The sequence below is a fragment of the Mercurialis annua genome, linkage group LG6, assembly GCF_937616625.2.
Source record: "Mercurialis annua linkage group LG6, ddMerAnnu1.2, whole genome shotgun sequence".
Lineage (NCBI taxonomy): Eukaryota > Viridiplantae > Streptophyta > Magnoliopsida > Malpighiales > Euphorbiaceae > Mercurialis > Mercurialis annua.
In genome coordinates, this window is record NC_065575.1 from 8,886,819 (window position 1) to 8,905,850 (window position 19,032).

Genomic DNA, 19,032 nt, shown 5'->3' on the forward strand with positions numbered 1-19,032 from the left:
TATTCACCATTGTTTCGATGTCATCACCGTTCTACTATCGCCGGTGTCCTGCCACTGTCGCCAGCGTTCTGCCACTGTTTCGACACCATGCCGCCACTGTTCCGCCATGGTTCACTACAAAAGAAATGTGTCGATCTGTCGCCAAAATTTATTGATTGAGAGTGATTGTTTGCAATTGATCTCGGTAATAAATTCAAATTTGCCTTTTTTATCTGAATAAGAAGATATGGTTAAGGAGATGAGCTATATGGCAGGACAATTTTAGAACGTGCAATAACTCCATATTTCTAGGAATGCAAACCAATTGGCTTATGCTTTAGATTTGGACTATATAGCTCAGACTATGTTGTTCTACTTGTGAGTAATACATTCTCAATCTTATTTCTCAGACTATATTTTTGCTGCTAAACGAATATGGAGCCATTGCTTAGATTTGTGTGTTTGATTTTTCTAGAGTTTGTTTTGTAAAAAATGCTTCCTTTATGTTATAAACTGTTGGTTTGAAAATTAGCAATAAGTTTAATATAAGTAGGCACACCACCAAAATGTTATTTCTGTTTCTAAAAATTGTCATCTTTTGCTACCCAATTTGTGTTGTATTTGGGGTTTTATTTTAGATCTGAAATCTTCTACTTTAACACTTAACTTATATGACTTAATAGCACTTGATTATTATTTTCCTAAACTTATTTTACTTTAATCTGTCAAGTTTGTTTTTTTAGTTAAATTGGTTCTTATTTTACGTTAAATGTTATTCTTTTTATAGAAAAATGCTTAGATTTGGTTAACTGTTGATATGATTTGTTAGGATTTGAAACTATTATTCCTTCTGTTTATTTTCATTGTTTGATCATTTGTTTAACATGTGTGACGAAATTGGCTTGTTCATTGCTGCTAAGTAGAAATTGATTGTGCAGATCTCCAAATTTCAATTATAACTTTTTGGATTTTGACAACTGTGATGTGCAAAATCCGAATAGCCAAGCCAAGCCGATAAGTGTATGTTGTTAGACAAATTCCAGACAGCGAATCTTCTCATAGAAGCGTGGTGATATCTGATATAGCAATACAAATGAAAGACCGCGAGCAAGAGGAAAAAAATCAAGCAACAAATGAATAAGATAGAAATAAAAAAGTATGTTCATTGTGTAAGATTATACATCTCAAGCACTTGACTACCTTTTGAAAATAGGACCCAGACTAAAATTATTACTGTTCTTCATCAGGCCTCCTCTTTTAAGCATCAGTGCATCTCTTTGATGGACTACTATGTTCCTCTCATCATTATTATTATTATCGATATATTTTGGCTTTTTTATTTTTTGACATAACAATAAATGTAATTTATCGTGAAATTAAGTGTAATGATATTGTTTACAATCAGTCAATTTAAATATGAACTATTAATATTTTTTGAATAATAACAATATTATAGTGTTGATTTTATGTTGATTTTGTGTTGACATTTTATTAATTTTGTCGCCAATGTTAAAATTAAATAAATAAACACAAAATCAACATTACACACATGTTGATTTTATGTTAATATTGTGTTGATCTTTTATCGATTTTGTATTTATCTTCAATTGATATTTGGTTAATTTTAACATTGAGGAAGAAAATGTTATTGTTCGTGAAATAAACTAAAATAATAAATAAAATTGAGACAGAAAAATAATATAGTTATCATATATTTAGTTTTTAATTTTTTTTGATTTTTGACTGTTGACGTTTTTCATCAGTTTTAATATCAATATAATATCAACAACATTTAATAATCTGAGTAATATCAATTTTTAAATCTTTTTACATGCTAATTTTTATTTTTTTACTTTTTTATCTTTATTTTTTGCTCATAATTAATCAACATTTATTATTTACCATATATTTAATTTTTTTTCATATATCAACATAAAATCAACAACATGCAATAAACTAATTAATTTAAATTTTTAATATTTTTTACACTAGTTTTTATTTTTTCAACATTGCCTCAATTTAATTTTTATTTTTTTATTTTATTTCACGTATAATATGGTTTTTTTCGCTAATGCTAAATTTAACCAAATAGCAACAAAATATCAACATGATATCAACACAAGCTCAACACTGTTACATTATAATAATCCAACGTTATTATAGTCTTTTTCACCAATGCTAAAATTAATAAAATATCAACCGGAAATCTACACTAAATCAACACAATAGCAATACTATAAAATTATAATACTTTGACATCATTATTGTCTTTTTCACCAAGATTACAATCAGTAAAATATCAACACAAAATATACATAAAATTAACACAAGATCAACACTATAATGATATAATTATTGAGAAACTTTTTCCTGTTTCCTTTGTTTTTATCATATGCAGTATGCCACCTGATATCTTTTGGATGATGTGGCTTTAATTGCGTTACTACTTTAATAACATGTCATTTGTCACGTTAGATTATCCAATACCACTTTATATTTTGGTGTTAATTAGGTTAATTTGGTCTTGATATCCTGCTAAGTGGATTCATCAAATTGAAAAAATTTAGACTAAATTGAACAAGAATTATAAGAACTGAATTTGCAGACATTAATGTTCAGTGGATTATGTTATCTCAACATCATCACCTTAAACAACCATTGGTTTTGTCATGTTAAATTGAATTTGCAGACATTAATGTATAAATTTGTCGATGATATATGAATTGACAGAGGAAAAAGGCAGTGGAACTACTCTTAATTGACCGAAGGAAGCACTCGAGAAATGCATATTCAGGAATTCCAACGTTGACAGTGTTTGATTTTAAGATTCTCTAGGCATCCAAATCTGAAATGCCAATGGCTTCCATCTTTAGAATCTCTTTCCCAATTTCTTCAAATGTCTTCTTGCTCTTCTCATCAGGAGAACTCCAGTGAAAAAAATGGCAGTAAGCTATCTTTTTCAGGTTACCTTAAAAACTCATATGATGATTAAGGATTGAATACATATTATTCTTTGCACCGCCATCATCACCGCCACCACCGCCACCGGAGGAGGAAGAAGTAGAAGAACCGACAAGACAAGAAAGAAGAAGGAGATACATAAACAGTACTAAAACAAGGAAAATTTGGAAACGCCTTAGAAGTTGCACCACCGCCGCAACGCCAGTAGTCTTAATGTCGCCGCACCCCCACCAGACAGAATTCCGTCGCGCCGCCAGCTCAAACGCCACCAACAACTCCACCAGTCCAAACGCTATTGTTCCGTCACCAGATCCAGATCGAGTCATCATACATGGCGGCATGGACAATGGCAGGAGCAGTGGAAAGAGGGGATCAGAAGATGAGAAACATTTGAAAATCGTATAAATCATATAATTGGAAGCGTGTACGGTAGTTTAGGAATGAGAAACTGTTGATCGTATAAAAGTAAACCAAGATGAAATATTGGTTGTTTCTGAAAAAAGCCCAGAAAAGTAAGCATTTAAAGAAATTAGGTTACAATTTTAATTTTGAATGGTATGAAATGTAAAATTTAGCTTTGTACTGTATAAAAGTAAACTTGGGCCAATTTTCAGTATATTCGGTAAAAAGCCCAAGTTTTAGTTGGACAAAAGAAAGCCCAGAAATAGAAATGGAAATGGCCCATTCTTTATTAAACCAGGTCAATCATTCTGACCTTAATTTTGTTTGAAAAACGAAAAACAAAAAACAAGATTCTTTCTCTCTGCTGCCACTCCACCGCGCCATTGCCACTACTCCGCCACTATCTCCGCCGCTGCTCTTTCTCAGGTAGGCACTTGTTATTCTTTTACTCCGATAATCACTTGATTTTTTTATGTTGTTGGTTTGTGACTGATGGAAGAGTTTTACTCTGATAATCACTTGATAATTTGATATTTGATATTTAATTAGCGTATTTATAAGCATTTTTTCAGTTATGTGTTTTTTTCTTTGCTGCTGAAAGTTACTGTTTCTAATGGTGTGAACATGTTTGGTCTCGAGCTGGTTGTGATTTAATTTTGTTCAGATTTTCCTATATGTGATGGGTCTTTGATTGTAGCTTAACATAATGAAGTCTTAGAGTTCCATCTTCTCTAAAACTTCGAATTATTTGGTTCCGAGCTGGTCGAATTATAAGCCGCTTTGTTAGTATAGTTCGTTTAACCATTACGCCTGCTATTTAGGTAGAGTGTGTTTTCCATTTTCAATTCTTATGTTTGACACTACATGGACTGGTAACCCAACTCCCCAATTGACACTCACAGAAAGCCAGTGGCGGAACCAGATTCTAACTTAGGAGGGTCGAAATTTTCGCATTCGGTTATTTAGAAAAATAAAACCAGTAAACATACATGTATGTTTTAAAAAAAATTCCGACAACGAGGGTCGGCCGACCCTCCTGACCCTCCTCTGCAGAGAGCACATCCACAACACACAAGTCTTTTTGCTTTAACTTGTTACCCGTCCAGTCATGATTAATAGTAATACGGTTTTTTATACTATCTACCCAATGCTGCAAAATAAGCTATAGCTTTTGGACTGTGTTTTCAATTCTTTTATGGGAATGGGTAATCAGGTCCGTACCTTAACTTTTGAGCTATGTATAGCTCCTGTGCTTTCGATTCACTATTCTATTTTAGAAGTAATTGCAAATTAGCTCTTAGTGAAATTTATCAATTATTTGATGATAGAACTACATATTATTTGATAAGATGGGATGAGGATGTATTTTTTAGATATAAAAGGATTCTAATGGATCAAGGTTTCTAGTTAAGTAGTAATTTAGTGGCAGGTTTGTGCTTTATTTACTTAAATGAATTTAATGTGATTTTTTTTGAATTAATTTAATTTGAATTTCAGTAGCCATAATTTGCAATATTCTTCTTCTTCTTTGAGAAGAAGATCAAATTATGTTCCTTTCACTTTTCTAAACTAATGCCATGGTTAAAATATTTCTATCTACCTTACACAGCTATAATTATTCTAGAAAAGCTTAAGATAATTTGGCAGGCTTATCTATACTATATATAAAAGCACGGATGGGGGGGGGGACAGACACATTTACATTAATGTCCTTTTTACTTATAAAATTTAATTATTAATTAAAAAATATTAAGATAATCATTAAAATTAGAGTACTAACTAAATTAAACTACTATGTTTAGATAATTGTTACAATTCATAAGATGTTTTCGAATGCAATTAAAACTCTAACTTTAATTGTTACAATTCATAAGATGTTTTCGAATGCAATTAAAACTCTAACTTTAATAATAATAATATGAGAACTAATGATTTAATTCCAATTCGTAATGTTTTTCCTAATTCTATTTGAACTCTAGCTTCAATAATAATTAATTACTATGACATGTGAATTGATAACCAAAATTTATTTCTGAACCAGTGTGCCCCGTCTATTAGCTTTATATGAGTTGCAGTATTTGGTTTTGAAGAAGAAAATCGGCCTAATCACTCAAAAATCCCTCACCTTTAAACTTTTTTTCAATTCCACCCCGACGTTGAAAATTTGTCAATTTTACCCACTTTTTAATTTTCCGTTTTCAATTGTACCCCAATATTTTAATTTTTGTTAATTTTTTTACTTAAATGATGAAATCATTCAATTAATTAAGTCTAAACATGAAATTAAATTCTTTTTTATTCAAAAAAGTACATATAAGTCCTTTATTTTTAAAAACTAACTAAAAACCATAATCAAATTAACACTAATTTAAATTCTTAATTAATTAAACTAAATTTAAATAAATTTTAAAAATATACAATCAATATATGCGAGATATGGAGAATGTTTTAAACAAATTTCCAAACGCAAAAGACGTTAATTTAATTTTTCAGGGTACAATTGAAACACAAAAATGCAAAATAGGGTAAAATTGACAAATTTTCAACGTCAGGGTATGATTGAAAAGGGGCTAAAAGGTCGGGGTTTTTTAAGACATTAGGCCAAGAAAATCTGATTATATGAAAAAATAGCTGTTGCTTGTGACCCGTGCGATGCAAGGGGACTGTTTCCACACGCTCATTTAAGTATAATTAAAATAGACTATTTTAACTATTTAATGCTACAACCGCTACTAATACTAAAGCTATTGGAATTAGCGTCTAGATTTCTAAATAAAGTAAACTATTTCAATGAACTATTATTTTAATTTTTACTTTATATTTTCTATTAAAATTTTCTATAATTATAAATCTGAGTACCGAATTCTTTTAAACAATTAAAAGAGTCATTTAAAGTATCTAATAAGATAAACTATTCCAAATTATTTATCCAAAAAAAAAATTATTTCAAATTAGCTATTATTTGAAATTTTATTTGATAATTTGACGAGTCACACTACGAGCCACGTGTGAAACACGTAAAGCAACACTAGTATTATAAAATTCCATTAAAATTGCCATCCCTCCTATTTCCTCATTTTCAGTTCAGTTGAAAAAAGAAAAATTGAGCTCAAGACTTGTTAATATGATTCTTAAGTTTGTAATAAAAATATAGTCAAAATAATAGTAGTTGGTAGATTTAATGAGCTCTACTTGCACAGAAAGTCTTGTGCGATGTAATAAGAAGCATGGTGTCGATTTGATTTGAACGGAATTGAATTAAACTAGAATTAACTAATTGACTTGAAATAAATTTCTAAAATGTTAAAAAAGATTAAAAGAAAAAATTACAAAAATGGTCTAAAACCGGTGAAAAAATTTTAAACACTTATTTTTTTTAAAATTCACCTTGCACCTAAAGACTGACTTTTCACTTAACACCTATTTTTTTTTTTTACTTTATTCGCTCCATATCAGAGATGTATCTGATATTATATGTATTTTTTGTAGGAAAGAAAGCGTAAAAAGTGATTTTTAGGTAAATATGAAATTTCCAAGCTTAGAATGTATTTTAAAAATTTAAGTGTTCTTTTGGGTAGTTTTGTTGCCAACCCACATTTCGAACCTAAATATTATCTCCGGTCGATTTGTTTCGGACCATTAGGCCTAACGAAGATCTGAATATATCTGTTTTTTTTTAAATGTACATAAACCCTACTTTTTTTTTTGATAATTAGGGGGGGAGCGCTTGTGAGAGGATTTGAACCGACGACCTAGCAGTTTGCTGGTCCGCGCTTATACCATTATAAACCCTAGTTAAAGCCAAACCTTTAACAATATCCTTTGCTCTGTCTCAACTCTCTGACTCTCAGTGGTGTTCGTCTGTTCAGCTCTGTGTAATTTTTTACAATTGATTTCAATGTTGTTCTTTCACTTCAAGTGATAAGGAGGTTTTATTTATTTATTTTATTACTGTGTATTGATACACTGAATTTCATTTAGGCGAGAATGGTTAGAATTGTGCAGTTCACCTATAATTGAAATAAATCGATACTTTCTTGTTATTGACATATCCAATTAGGTCATTCCAGCATGTCGGTTTCTCGTCGAGGTGATGGTGCTGGATTTATGTTCTGTGATTTATGTGGAACTACACTGTCTTTTTCTTCAATTGATTACGCTCAATGTCCTCACTGTAAATTCAAGAAAAGCGCCACTGGTACCGTTAATTGACTCTTTAATTTTCAGATTGTTATTTGAAATATCGCTCAAATTATTCATAGCAAAATTCTATGTTTGTATCCCATTTGTTGAGTATTTTTTTGTTTTCTTGAATTCTAACATATTTTGCTACTTCTCAGAGTTATGTGGAAAAGAAATATGCTATAAAGTTACCGCTGAGGTAAGATTATAGAACTCATCTGGCTGAATTAATTTTATTTTTGTCTGATTTGTTAGTATTTTATATTATTTCATGAGAACCTAGTTATTTTGCTGAGTTACATTTCTTTCGAGCATCTTGACGAGATGAAGTTTAAATTCAAGAACTTGTTTAATGCCTTATATACAGATTCTTTTGTTCTTAAGATCTGCTTGCATGGGATATCATCTGCCAGGGGTTATTGAGACTTCTAGCTTCACTTCTTTAATTAGAAAATATGGTTTGATAACCTAGTTTTTATAGTTTCTTTGCTTTTTATTAGGGGGGCTTTCATGTATCTTCTTTTCCTCTATTATATTACAGGCATTTTTGTAGTGCCTTGTGTTGCATCTACCACGTTAAGTGAATTCCATACAGCACGATTTTGTTTTGCTATGAATATTTTGTTAATTGATAATCAATATCTAGTATTGAATATTGTACTGAGGTTATATGTTTGTATCAGTTCTGCATGAGAGTGGCTGTTTAAATGGTGTATTCAGTAAAACAAAACTGCAAGAAATGCTATATAACTGTTATGTCATTGTGCAAGTGTGTTTATTTAAAATACATGCAATTACATATCGCGTTGTCAGGATATGAGAAGGGATTTGGGCATTTCAAGTTTTGAGGGAAAGATAGAAGTGAAGGACATGGAGGTAACCAACTCACCGCAATGTGTATTATGGAATTAAGAGGCGTCGTCTTTTGATAGGAATCATATCATTGGCTAATTCTTTGAATTTTCAATTTTGTGTCGACAGATAAATAAGAAATGTGAAAAATGCAGCAACACAAAGCTTAAATTTTCTACCAGACAAGTATACTACAGCTCTTTCTCATTTCTATGGTACATATCCGTCGCCAAACTTTATAATTTGTTCTAACAGATATCTGTTCATTTCCTTTCTACAGATGAGATCAGCAGATGAAGGACAAACTACGTTCTATCACTGTCCGAAATGCTTACATACGTTTAGTGAAAACTGAGTTCCTGTATCTTCAGAGCTTATGCAATCTGCATATGATACAGGTTACTATGTGATTGTTTAAGGATTTTGTTCTGCCAAATTTTTATTAAATGTGTACAAACCATTAAGTTGCTGAATGAAAGTTTCACATGCTTCTTGATTTTAGTCTAACATGTCGAAGTTAACAGTACTTGAATTATTCCAGTTTCCTCCATATTCCCTTATTTATATATTTAGCATTGTTTTTCAGATAGAAAGATTAGCCAAATTATTTCTTAATTTAAACTTTTCCATCTCTTTTATCAATTGCTTTTAATTTGTAATATTATATTTCAATTTGAAAGGTTTGTTGCAATTCTGTCCAAACCTGTAAGTTTTATTTTTAAAATCAAACCTTTACAGCCTTTATCAACCTGATCAAACTTTTATAGTAATTTCTTTAGAAGTTAGATATCACTTAGAAATTTCTACTGGCTGTATTATAAGTAGCGGAAAGATTGAGAGGTCTGTGTTGATTTTTTATATTATTTTTGGGTTTTTTACACAAATCCCCTAAAAATGCTATGGTGTTTCACTTTTCCCTCACCATTTTGATTTTGGCAAAAATCTCTCAAAAAAAATAAAAAGTTTACAAAAATCCCTCATAACCCAAAATAAAAGAAAATGAGACAATATTGTCCTTGGTATTTGTCAACATTTCATTGGTCTATGTTTGAGTCAATCAAATGATGACACGTGGCAAATCTAGATTTGGTTAGACAATCTAACCAACCGCCACCGACCACCAGCCAAATTCCGGTCCGACCGGCCGGCCGGACCACCGCGGTCAACGCCGGTCAACGGCCGGACCACCGCGGTCAACGACCGGACCACCGCGGTCAACGCCGGTCAAAGGCCGGACCACCGCGGTCAACGCCGGTCAAAGGCCGGACCACCGCGGTCAACAGCGGTCAACTCGCGGTCAACGGCAGTCAACTATAGTGGTGAGATTTTAAAAGAATTAAATAAAATATAAATTTGCTATTAGTAGGAATAGAACCCATGACCTCTCACACTTTGTCCATGTGTCTAACCATCAGGGCAAGACATGTTTGTTGTCTTTAATTACTCTTTAATATATATACATATACTCTTTAATAATGTATAAGGAAGCATTTAAACTAAATGTAAACATATTAAAATGGTTGATTATAAATTATATATTATTATAAAATACTAATAAAATATTATGCTTGTTAAAATTTAAATTAATTTATTCTAATTAAATTAATACTAGTGTAAATTAAATATTAACTTAAAATAAATTAAGTTAAAATAAATTTATAAATTAATGTATTAGAAACACAATTAATTTAATGTCAACTCGATATAAACTCAAAATAAATTATATAAGTTAATTTAGTTGATATAAAGTTAGTTTTTAAAATTATAATAAATTACTAAAAAAATAGCTTTAAATTGACATGTAACCTTCATCAAGTTTACATTGAGTTGACATTAGATTTATATCAAGTTGACATTAGGTTTACGTTGAGTTGATATTAAGTTACATTTCAAAATTAAAATAATTTACTATTTCGGATTGACATTAAATTTATACTGAGTTGACATTAGGTTTGCATGCATTGACATGAGATTTACACTGAGTTGACATTAGGATTACATTGAATTGGCATTAGGTTTACATTGAGTTGACATTGAGCTGTCATTAAATTGATATTAAGTCGACGTTGAGTTGATATTAAGTTAATGTTTAAAATTATAATAATTTACTAAAACATTTACTTTGAATTGACATGTAGTTTACATCAATTTTACATTGAGTTTATATTAGATTTACATTCACTTGACATTGAGTCGACGTTGAGTTGATATTAAATTTAATTTATATTAAGTTTAAATTGAGTTGATATTAGGTTTATATTGAGTTGACATTGAGTCATCATTGAGTCGACATTAGCTTTACATTGAGTTGACATTGAGTCGACATTAGTTTGACATTGAGTCGACGTTCAGTTCTTAAGTTTGCATTCAGTTGATATTAATTTACATTTCAAAATTAAAATAATTTACTAAAAAATTACTTTGGATTGAAATTAGGTTTACATTGAGTTGACATTGAGTCGGCATTAGGTTTACATTGAGTTGACATAGAGTCGCCATTAGGCTTACATTGATTTGACGTTGAGTTATTAAGTTTACATTGAGTTGATATTAATTTACATTTGAAAATTAAAATAATTTACTAAAACATTACTTCGGATTGACATTAGGTTTACACTGAGTTGATATTGAGTTGACATTGAGTCGATATTAGGTTTACATTGAGTTGACATTGAGTTATTAAGTTTACTTTGAGTTGATATTAATTTACATTTTAAAATTAAAATAATTTACTAAAAAATTACTTCGGATTTACATTAGGTTTACATTGAGTTGATATTAGGATTACATTGAGTTGACATTGAGTTGATATTAAATTTACATTGAGCTGATATTAAGTTAATTTTTAAAAGTATACTTACTAAAATACATTAAATTTACATTGAGTTGACATTAGGTTTACATTGAGTTGATATTGGGTCGTCATTAAGTTGACATTAAGTCCATATTGAGTTGACATTAAATTCACACAAATTACTGTAATAAAAACTTAAATAATTTACTTTCAATCTACTATAGTTTATTTTTGAAAGTATAAATTATAGAAAAATAATTTTATATAATAATATAAAATAATTTCATTTTAAATTTATAATTATTTATCAAAACATTTACTTTGAATTAACATTCAGTGAACATTAAATTTATATTGAATTTATATTGAGTTCACATTAAGTTTACTTTGAGTTTATATTAAGTTCACATTGAGTTAATATTAAATTTATATTCAGTTCACTTATATTAAAATTACTTTCGGTTTATTTTATTTTAATAAAACCTTAAATAATTTACTTTCAAATTACTATTAGTTTATTTGTTATATTATAAATTACTTTTAATAATATACATAATGAAGTTGACATTAAGTTATCATTGAATTGACATTAAGTCGTCATTGAGTTTATATTGAGTTCTTATTGAGTTTACGCACACCACGGGGGTCCCACTACCACATATCCGACTACGACCACTAAACCATTATATTTTTCAATTTTAAAAAGTGAAATATTTTTACTAGTTTTACTTATATATTAATAAATTGTATAAAATATAAATATATGTATATTTTATTTTTTTATTGTATAAATATTTAATAAATAAATAAATTTAATTAGACTAATTTAATATTAAACTTATAATAAATTTAATTTAAGTTGATATTTAGTTGATATTTAATTTACATTATAAATTAATTTCATTCTAATAAGTTAATTTAAATTTATAATCAGTTATACATATATATTATAGAGTAAATTTTAACAACAATTAGCCTTTGCTTTAATGGCAAAGCACAACCTCTCTCTTATAAAAGGTCAAGGGTTCAAATCCCCTCAATTCCAAAATGGTGTTTTATTTAATTTTTAATTATCTAACTAAAATTGGTCCAACCATTAAAAATGGTTAGACCACAAACCATTAATGGTGGTGGTCTGGGCATTGACCGCGGTGGTCCGGACGTTGACCGGCGTTGACCGCGGTGGTCCGGCCGTTGATCGGCGTTGACCGCGGTGGTCCGGCCGTTGACCGCGGTGGTCCGGCCATTGACCGCGGTGGTCCGGCCGTTGACCGGCCAATAATGGTCTGGCCGGTGGTGGTTCGGTTTGAATTGGCCCGATTTATGTAAAATGAGGAGAAATTATTAGGTGTAATGGAAACACAATAGGTAAAATACACCATAGGGATAAAATAGTAATCACAACTATTAAAAGGTAGAGATGAAAAGAATCTTTTAAAATTGAGAGATTTTTGCAAAAAGAAAAAAAGTTGGGTGATTTATACAAACTTTTGAGTTTTTGGGTGATTTGGTGTAATTTTCTCATTATTTTTACTGGTGATGGATACAATCATATGCAAAATCTGTTGACGTTAGTTACGTGCTATGACAACTACAAGAATGAAACCTTAACGAACGACGAGGGTAGTAAATATATGAAACATAGAGGTTATGAGACTGAGAAAGGCCAAATCAATATGACAAAAAAAAAAGAACATGGTACGGATTTACACAAATGACATTGTTGGATCTTCTCCATGATACAAGTTAGATATTTGCTGAAATACATTTATGTATCAGCAACTTAACTCCGAGACGTAATTTGTGGAGCAATCTGGAATAGAGTAAACAAACTTTTCGTTCATTTAGACCTCAGCCAAATGGCGATGAAGAGACAGCCCCTGCCGGTGCATAGGTCTTTTAATGCTGCCCATACCACAGATGATGCATCCCGGCGCTGAGAGGTTAGAAAACTTGGCTCTATGGAGATCGTAAATGTTGTAGCTAATGGTCGATAAGCGGTTGAGTGTAGCCACACAAAACTGGGAAGAATCTTCCAAGCGATGAATGAACTTATATATTTTTGATTTGATTTGTCAAAATTTCTAGGTTTTGCCAAGTATGTCATTTTCTTTCCACCATTGATATCAGCTGATTTTAGTGTCCTACTTACTTCTTGGGATTAGAGATCTTTACGGGGGTATAGCTCTCCCCATTTTTCCTATTTGCAAGAGCCAACATTCGTGAAAATAGTAAGTGAAAAATGAAGAGAATTAGGATGATAAGCAGTGTTGTGGGAAGAAGAAAGGACTATGAAAATGTCACGACCCATTTTCATGAATCGCGACCGGCGCTAGGGTATGGGTATGGTTGTACCAAAACCCGTAGCTAGCCTTGCGGATAACCAACTTATATCATTTAAAAACAATGTACCTGCAGAAAACCACATGCTCGGGGGCAACCGAGACTTCAGCCTAGTCTAGCAGTACAATAAGCAACATATATTCAAAGTATACTTATCTGAAATTATAACTCCAACAGTATGGCAATATAATATAAATACCATAGTTACTGTAATCATGCCAAAAGCGATAAAGTAATCACCAACAATCAGCAGTCTAAAATATAATAAAAGACTAATCATAAATACTCTAATACTACTACTGCGGTCTAAGAGTTTAAAACAGTTCGACTCTTTTATTCTGAAAAATAAAATAAGGAACCTCCGAGAATGAAGAAACGGAGATCGACCAATGCTCAAATCATAAACCTGGAAAATTTTGGAAAACAACGGGGTCAGATTTACTGAGTAGAGTTTATATAACCATTTACATTTATTAAGTTAAAAACCTTTAAAACGTTTAATAAAACATTTTCATTGTGGATTATCAATGAAACCCTAAACCACAATTCTAAATCCATTGTCGTGTCGGTGAGACGTATCTCAATAACCGATCCCCGACTATCACTTAATAAATAGTGAGCCCAGGAGACGTATCTTCCACCGGTGCCCTCACTAAGGTGAGACGTATCTCAAACCTACCTCAATACCATAATCATTACCGGTGCGCACGCAGTCCCGATGATGCCCATCGAGTAGCACGTTCCAAATCAAATCCACAATGCCGAAAACAGTTCGAAAGCTGTTTATACATATACATATATACAAAATATAATAGTTGCTTAATAAAGAGGTAAATAGAGATATAAACTCACTGCTTGCTATTCCACGTGAAACTTGACAAGCAATCTAACTCTGGTTCGCCTCTGAAGTACGAACAGTCGACAGGTCTAAAAAAAATATTAAAATTATAATTAAAATCAGACCCTAACTCTAAAGAGTACTAGACACCACATAGGAATAGCACACACAACACGTCAAGGTAAAATAATCCAGAGCCAACACAAAACCCAAATAAATTATAATGCTAAAATAATACAAGTCTATTGAGTTCTCGCTTTAAAATCCGTTTCGGAAAATATTATTTAAATAAATATTAAATAATAAATTAAATCAATTTCCAAATAGTGGGTTAGCCGAGTTACCGATAACTACCAAGCTACCTCACACGTGGGGTGACCCGAGTCAGACCCGGCTCAAATATTTTATCAAAAAAAAAAAATATAAACCATAGTTTATAATTCCAAAATAATACTTATTGATAAAATAATAATTAAATATTAAAACGGAACTCAATAGCTTAAATAAAAATAACCAATAGTTATTGACAATATCTAACTAACATAAGTTAAGAAAATAATCTAAAAGATAAATTGTAATTTAGCCAATTTTGGCGTACTAAGTCATAATTTAAAATGAATCATAATTACCCAAGTAATTATACGAATATAAAATATATTTATAATTTTCCGATTAAAATTATTAAAACACTTTAAATGATAATCGAATTAACAATTTAGAAATTAAAACGATAATCAAGGGTTCGTTTCCAAGTCGCCAAAAATAATAGTTTCATAAATTATCGTTCGAAATAATTAAAAAATCTTAATAATTGCAATTTAAAAAGCCAAGTATTAATTTTATACAAGCAGGGACCAAAACAAGGATCATTATAATTTTAAATAGCCAAATAATCATATGATGAAATTTAATGCAACAAGAACCAAATTAATAACCAATTTCAAGCTATAATTCATTTGAAGACATCCATTCCCGCCATCATTCACCCAATTGTCCATTCCCAGGAAACCAACAATGGAAACTTAACCAAAAGCAAGAGTAAATCATTTGATCTTAATACATGTAACTCCATTAATAATCAAACACCCACCAAAGAACCAACCCATACCAACAAGAACTCTAACTAAGATCACTGTCCATATTTGAATCATCAACAACATATAACATGAGGTCTCTGTTGCATAAAACGGCAACAACATGCAACGTAGAAATGGCGACAAGATATGCAAGAAACATGAGCTGATCTGATATCGTAAACAACAAATAACAGGTAACAGAGAATGACCAAAAAAAAGCAGGAACAATCAAGTCTAAAACAGATAAGGATTTGACAGTAAGTAATCATTAATATCGATATTAACGTAACGGCACTTAAACGGAAAATGATTTCACGTACCAAATTCGATTCCAACACGTAGGGATTAACGAGGTCGATGAATAAGGATGAATCGTCAAAGGAAAATCAGATCGATGCTAGGATAGTAAAGAACATGAGTTATAAAACGGTGTTACGATATCGAATGAAAAACTAGGAAAAAGAGACGAGATTACTTACTAAAATTAACGTGAATGGTGGGATGAGAGCGTGTATTTTCAAAGCGTTTATTTTCAGATAAGTCGGCTAGGGTTTTAAGGAGAAAGATTGAAAAGTATTAGGGTAAAAAAAAAGTTATATATGTAGACTTAAGAATAGACGCGCTACTAATCAAAATTATGGGCATAAGCTATAACTTGGATGTTTGTCCAAGGTCCAACATCTGATGCCAAAAGTATGGCAAAAAAAAAAATGAAAGATATCACATGGGCCAAAACTAAAGGACGTTGCATGGCCCATTTAACCAAGAATGGGCACAATACGTGGAAACAAAATTTGTAAAGGAAAGCATGTTTATTTTTGTTTAAATAAATAATATATATAGGCCAAAATTTAATAATATAAACCTAATATGAACCGAATCACGACGGAATCAACGGACGAGTCAAATAAAATTAAATTAAATATTTAATTATAATAATAATAATAAATTACCTAAAACTTGACGGAATGCAAAACTTTTGATTAATTTTTTTTTTTTTTAAAAAAATAATTTTAAAAAAAATACGGGATATTGCATTCTCACCAATTTATTAAAAATTTGTCCTCGAATTTAGAACGCAAAAGCGAATAACGTGCTACATAACATAAAATTACATACAAAATGCACATAACCAACGTAAAATTCACGAACCAGATACCCAAGGTAATCAAGGACAATAATAATAATAATTACGCGCAACGAACTCCGTCTCTTAAGAACATTTTTCAACCAAGTAACCAATAAAACCAAAACCATACAGCAGTTAAGCCCTATCGAGTTCCATTTGAAAACATAATCCGGAATTCTTTTCAAACCATTTGGTAAAACAACTTAAAAGAAAATAAAATGGTACTTAGCCGCGTCAACCAAGAATTCCAAGCTTAATCATGTGTCGGGCGACCCAAGTCAAACCCGAACCAAAGAAACCCCAATATAAACCAATATTTAAAATCTGAAAATTCATTTGATAAAACAACATGAAGTTTGAAAAGCAACAGAACTCAACATTACTTAACTGGTCAACAATTAACAACACGACCCAGAGTGTTCGATAAAATCCAGGATAACAAACATGCTAAAAATGGCACCACAAGCCACAACATAGTAATTTCGCGCTTAACGACTTAAGCGCTTGCGTAAGCAAAACTCAACAGGTTGTTCCTCAAACAATAACTAAATACTACAACTCATACACTAAACAATCTCAAATGGTCACAAAAAGTAATAACACTAACTTTCACTTGACATAAATGATAACACCATTTCTAGCTGACATCAACGAGGGAAAACAAACTCTCCCACTAAAGTTTTGACTGAAAAACTTAAAATAATCTAGAACGAAACCTCGAATCTCTCGCAATGATAACTCCAAACAAAATTTCCACTCGGGAAGGTCAACACAAGACGAAACACGCCGAAAACAAATGGGGTATTACATTCTCCCCACCTATGAAAAACTAGCACTCGAATTTTTAAATCTGAAACTGACTCCCAGTTTAAATGGTCACAACACACTTATGCGCAAAATTCTGATTCTAACAACTTAGTGCCCCAACGATCACTCGATCAACATAATGTAAATAATCAACAATTATCCAATTGAGAGCCACAAATACTCTTTAACAAGTTGACTTCCAAAACTAACTTAAATCTATATGATTACTAACTCCACATTATCAAAGTGCAAGAACAAGCCCTAAGCTCAACTATAGTTCTTACAATTTCAAACTCTATCGTTTCATACAGGGTATTGAAAACACAAACTGATAAAATCTTGCGTTCTACAACACCTACTCACTTATCCATTTATAACGAGCTAGACACCCAAAACAATCGATAACAATACTCCACACCAACTAAATAATATTTTGGCCAAAAACAACCACTATTTGAATCATTTGGTCCAACGATTTACACCAATTTCGATAATACCATTAACTTCGTGAATCATAAACACAAAATTCTTACTGTCATTTAAAAGAACACGTAAACTTAACTCATGATAACAAAATCTCTAGATTAGCAACAAAATCTCAATCCTAGTTATTCCTCCAGTCATTCAAAAATAAAATAGGTCGTAATAATCTAAGTATCTAATCATCAATTTACATCCTAACTATGCCTCACAGACTTAACTTTATTCTATACAAAAAGATTTTAATATTCGAACAAAACGATATCAAAACTCTCAACAATTAAACCCTCAATCTATAGTGTCGACCAGCCAACTTTGTTGTCGAAACTCGCCGAACACAATCATCAGATTTTTTTTAAATCAACTAGTTCATATACCCAAATCAAATCTAAATTCTCAAAATTATTCCATCGATTGACTATAACCTCGTATACAACAAGAACTCACTACGACCAATTTATCCGATCGGATTGTTAGTTATGCTCAAAACCAACCTATGGAAGTATAAAATTTTCAACATACGCAGAATATTTTATATTTAAAATTTTCTACCTCTCTTTTAAAAGACTTAACATTTTACACCTCAAAATTGAAGTACCTTTACCGTTGGAAAACCATCAATTTTGTAAACCTTTGAAATTTTCAAAATATTTGCATTTTTAAAATTTGCAGATTCCCCTTACTTTTAAATAAGTTTGCAACTTATGAAACCGTTCAACTGATAACACTGATGTGATCTGTAAATCAAACTTGCTAAATAATTTATCCTTTTCTCGTAAATAATCAAACCGTAGAAAAATCCTCCGTATTCAAAATACACATTGAAGTTTCAAAATATCCAAAATTTAAGTCGTTCTTAAGTCTTACTCTCAAATAAAAACATGATTTGAAGAATCGTTCAACAGAGAATTTAATTATTCTTTTTAAATCAAATTTGACAAAATTTCTTTCCACCCGGACGTAAAATTTAGTAATGCACATCTCTTTGTATACGAAAACACCTTTATATCAATATACCGAAACATTTGAATAAACAACTTACTTTTAAAATTCCAGTGTAAAAAAAAACAAAAATGGAGCATAACCAAATCCCTTAATCTATCAATCCTCTAATCAAAATCGTAAATTTTCCACGAAAGTTTTCTAATCTACATATATCTATATACCGCACTTAACACAACTAAATTCT

General features: G+C 30.9%; 1 protein-coding gene across 5 annotated transcripts; it reads left to right on the top strand.

Annotated features, from left to right (window-relative positions):
- The first annotated feature begins 3,652 nt into the window (after window positions 1–3,652).
- Window positions 3,653–8,877, top strand: LOC126685719 (DNA-directed RNA polymerase I subunit RPA12-like). Of its 5 annotated transcripts, none has more exons than XM_050379646.1 (7): window positions 3,656–3,768; window positions 7,059–7,217; window positions 7,403–7,540; window positions 7,683–7,723; window positions 8,338–8,400; window positions 8,506–8,562; window positions 8,657–8,877. In XM_050379646.1, exons 3-7 carry the CDS (start codon window positions 7,414–7,416, stop codon window positions 8,729–8,731), a joined length of 363 nt encoding a protein of 120 aa, XP_050235603.1. In that variant the 5' UTR covers window positions 3,656–3,768; window positions 7,059–7,217; window positions 7,403–7,413; the 3' UTR covers window positions 8,732–8,877. The 5 variants fall into 5 exon arrangements, with proteins under 5 accessions (XP_050235602.1, XP_050235603.1, XP_050235606.1 ...); XM_050379649.2 differs by having other exon boundaries at window positions 7,413–7,540; XM_050379645.2 differs by lacking the exon at window positions 7,059–7,217 and having other exon boundaries at window positions 3,653–3,768.
- The last annotated feature ends 10,155 nt before the right edge of the window (window positions 8,878–19,032 follow it).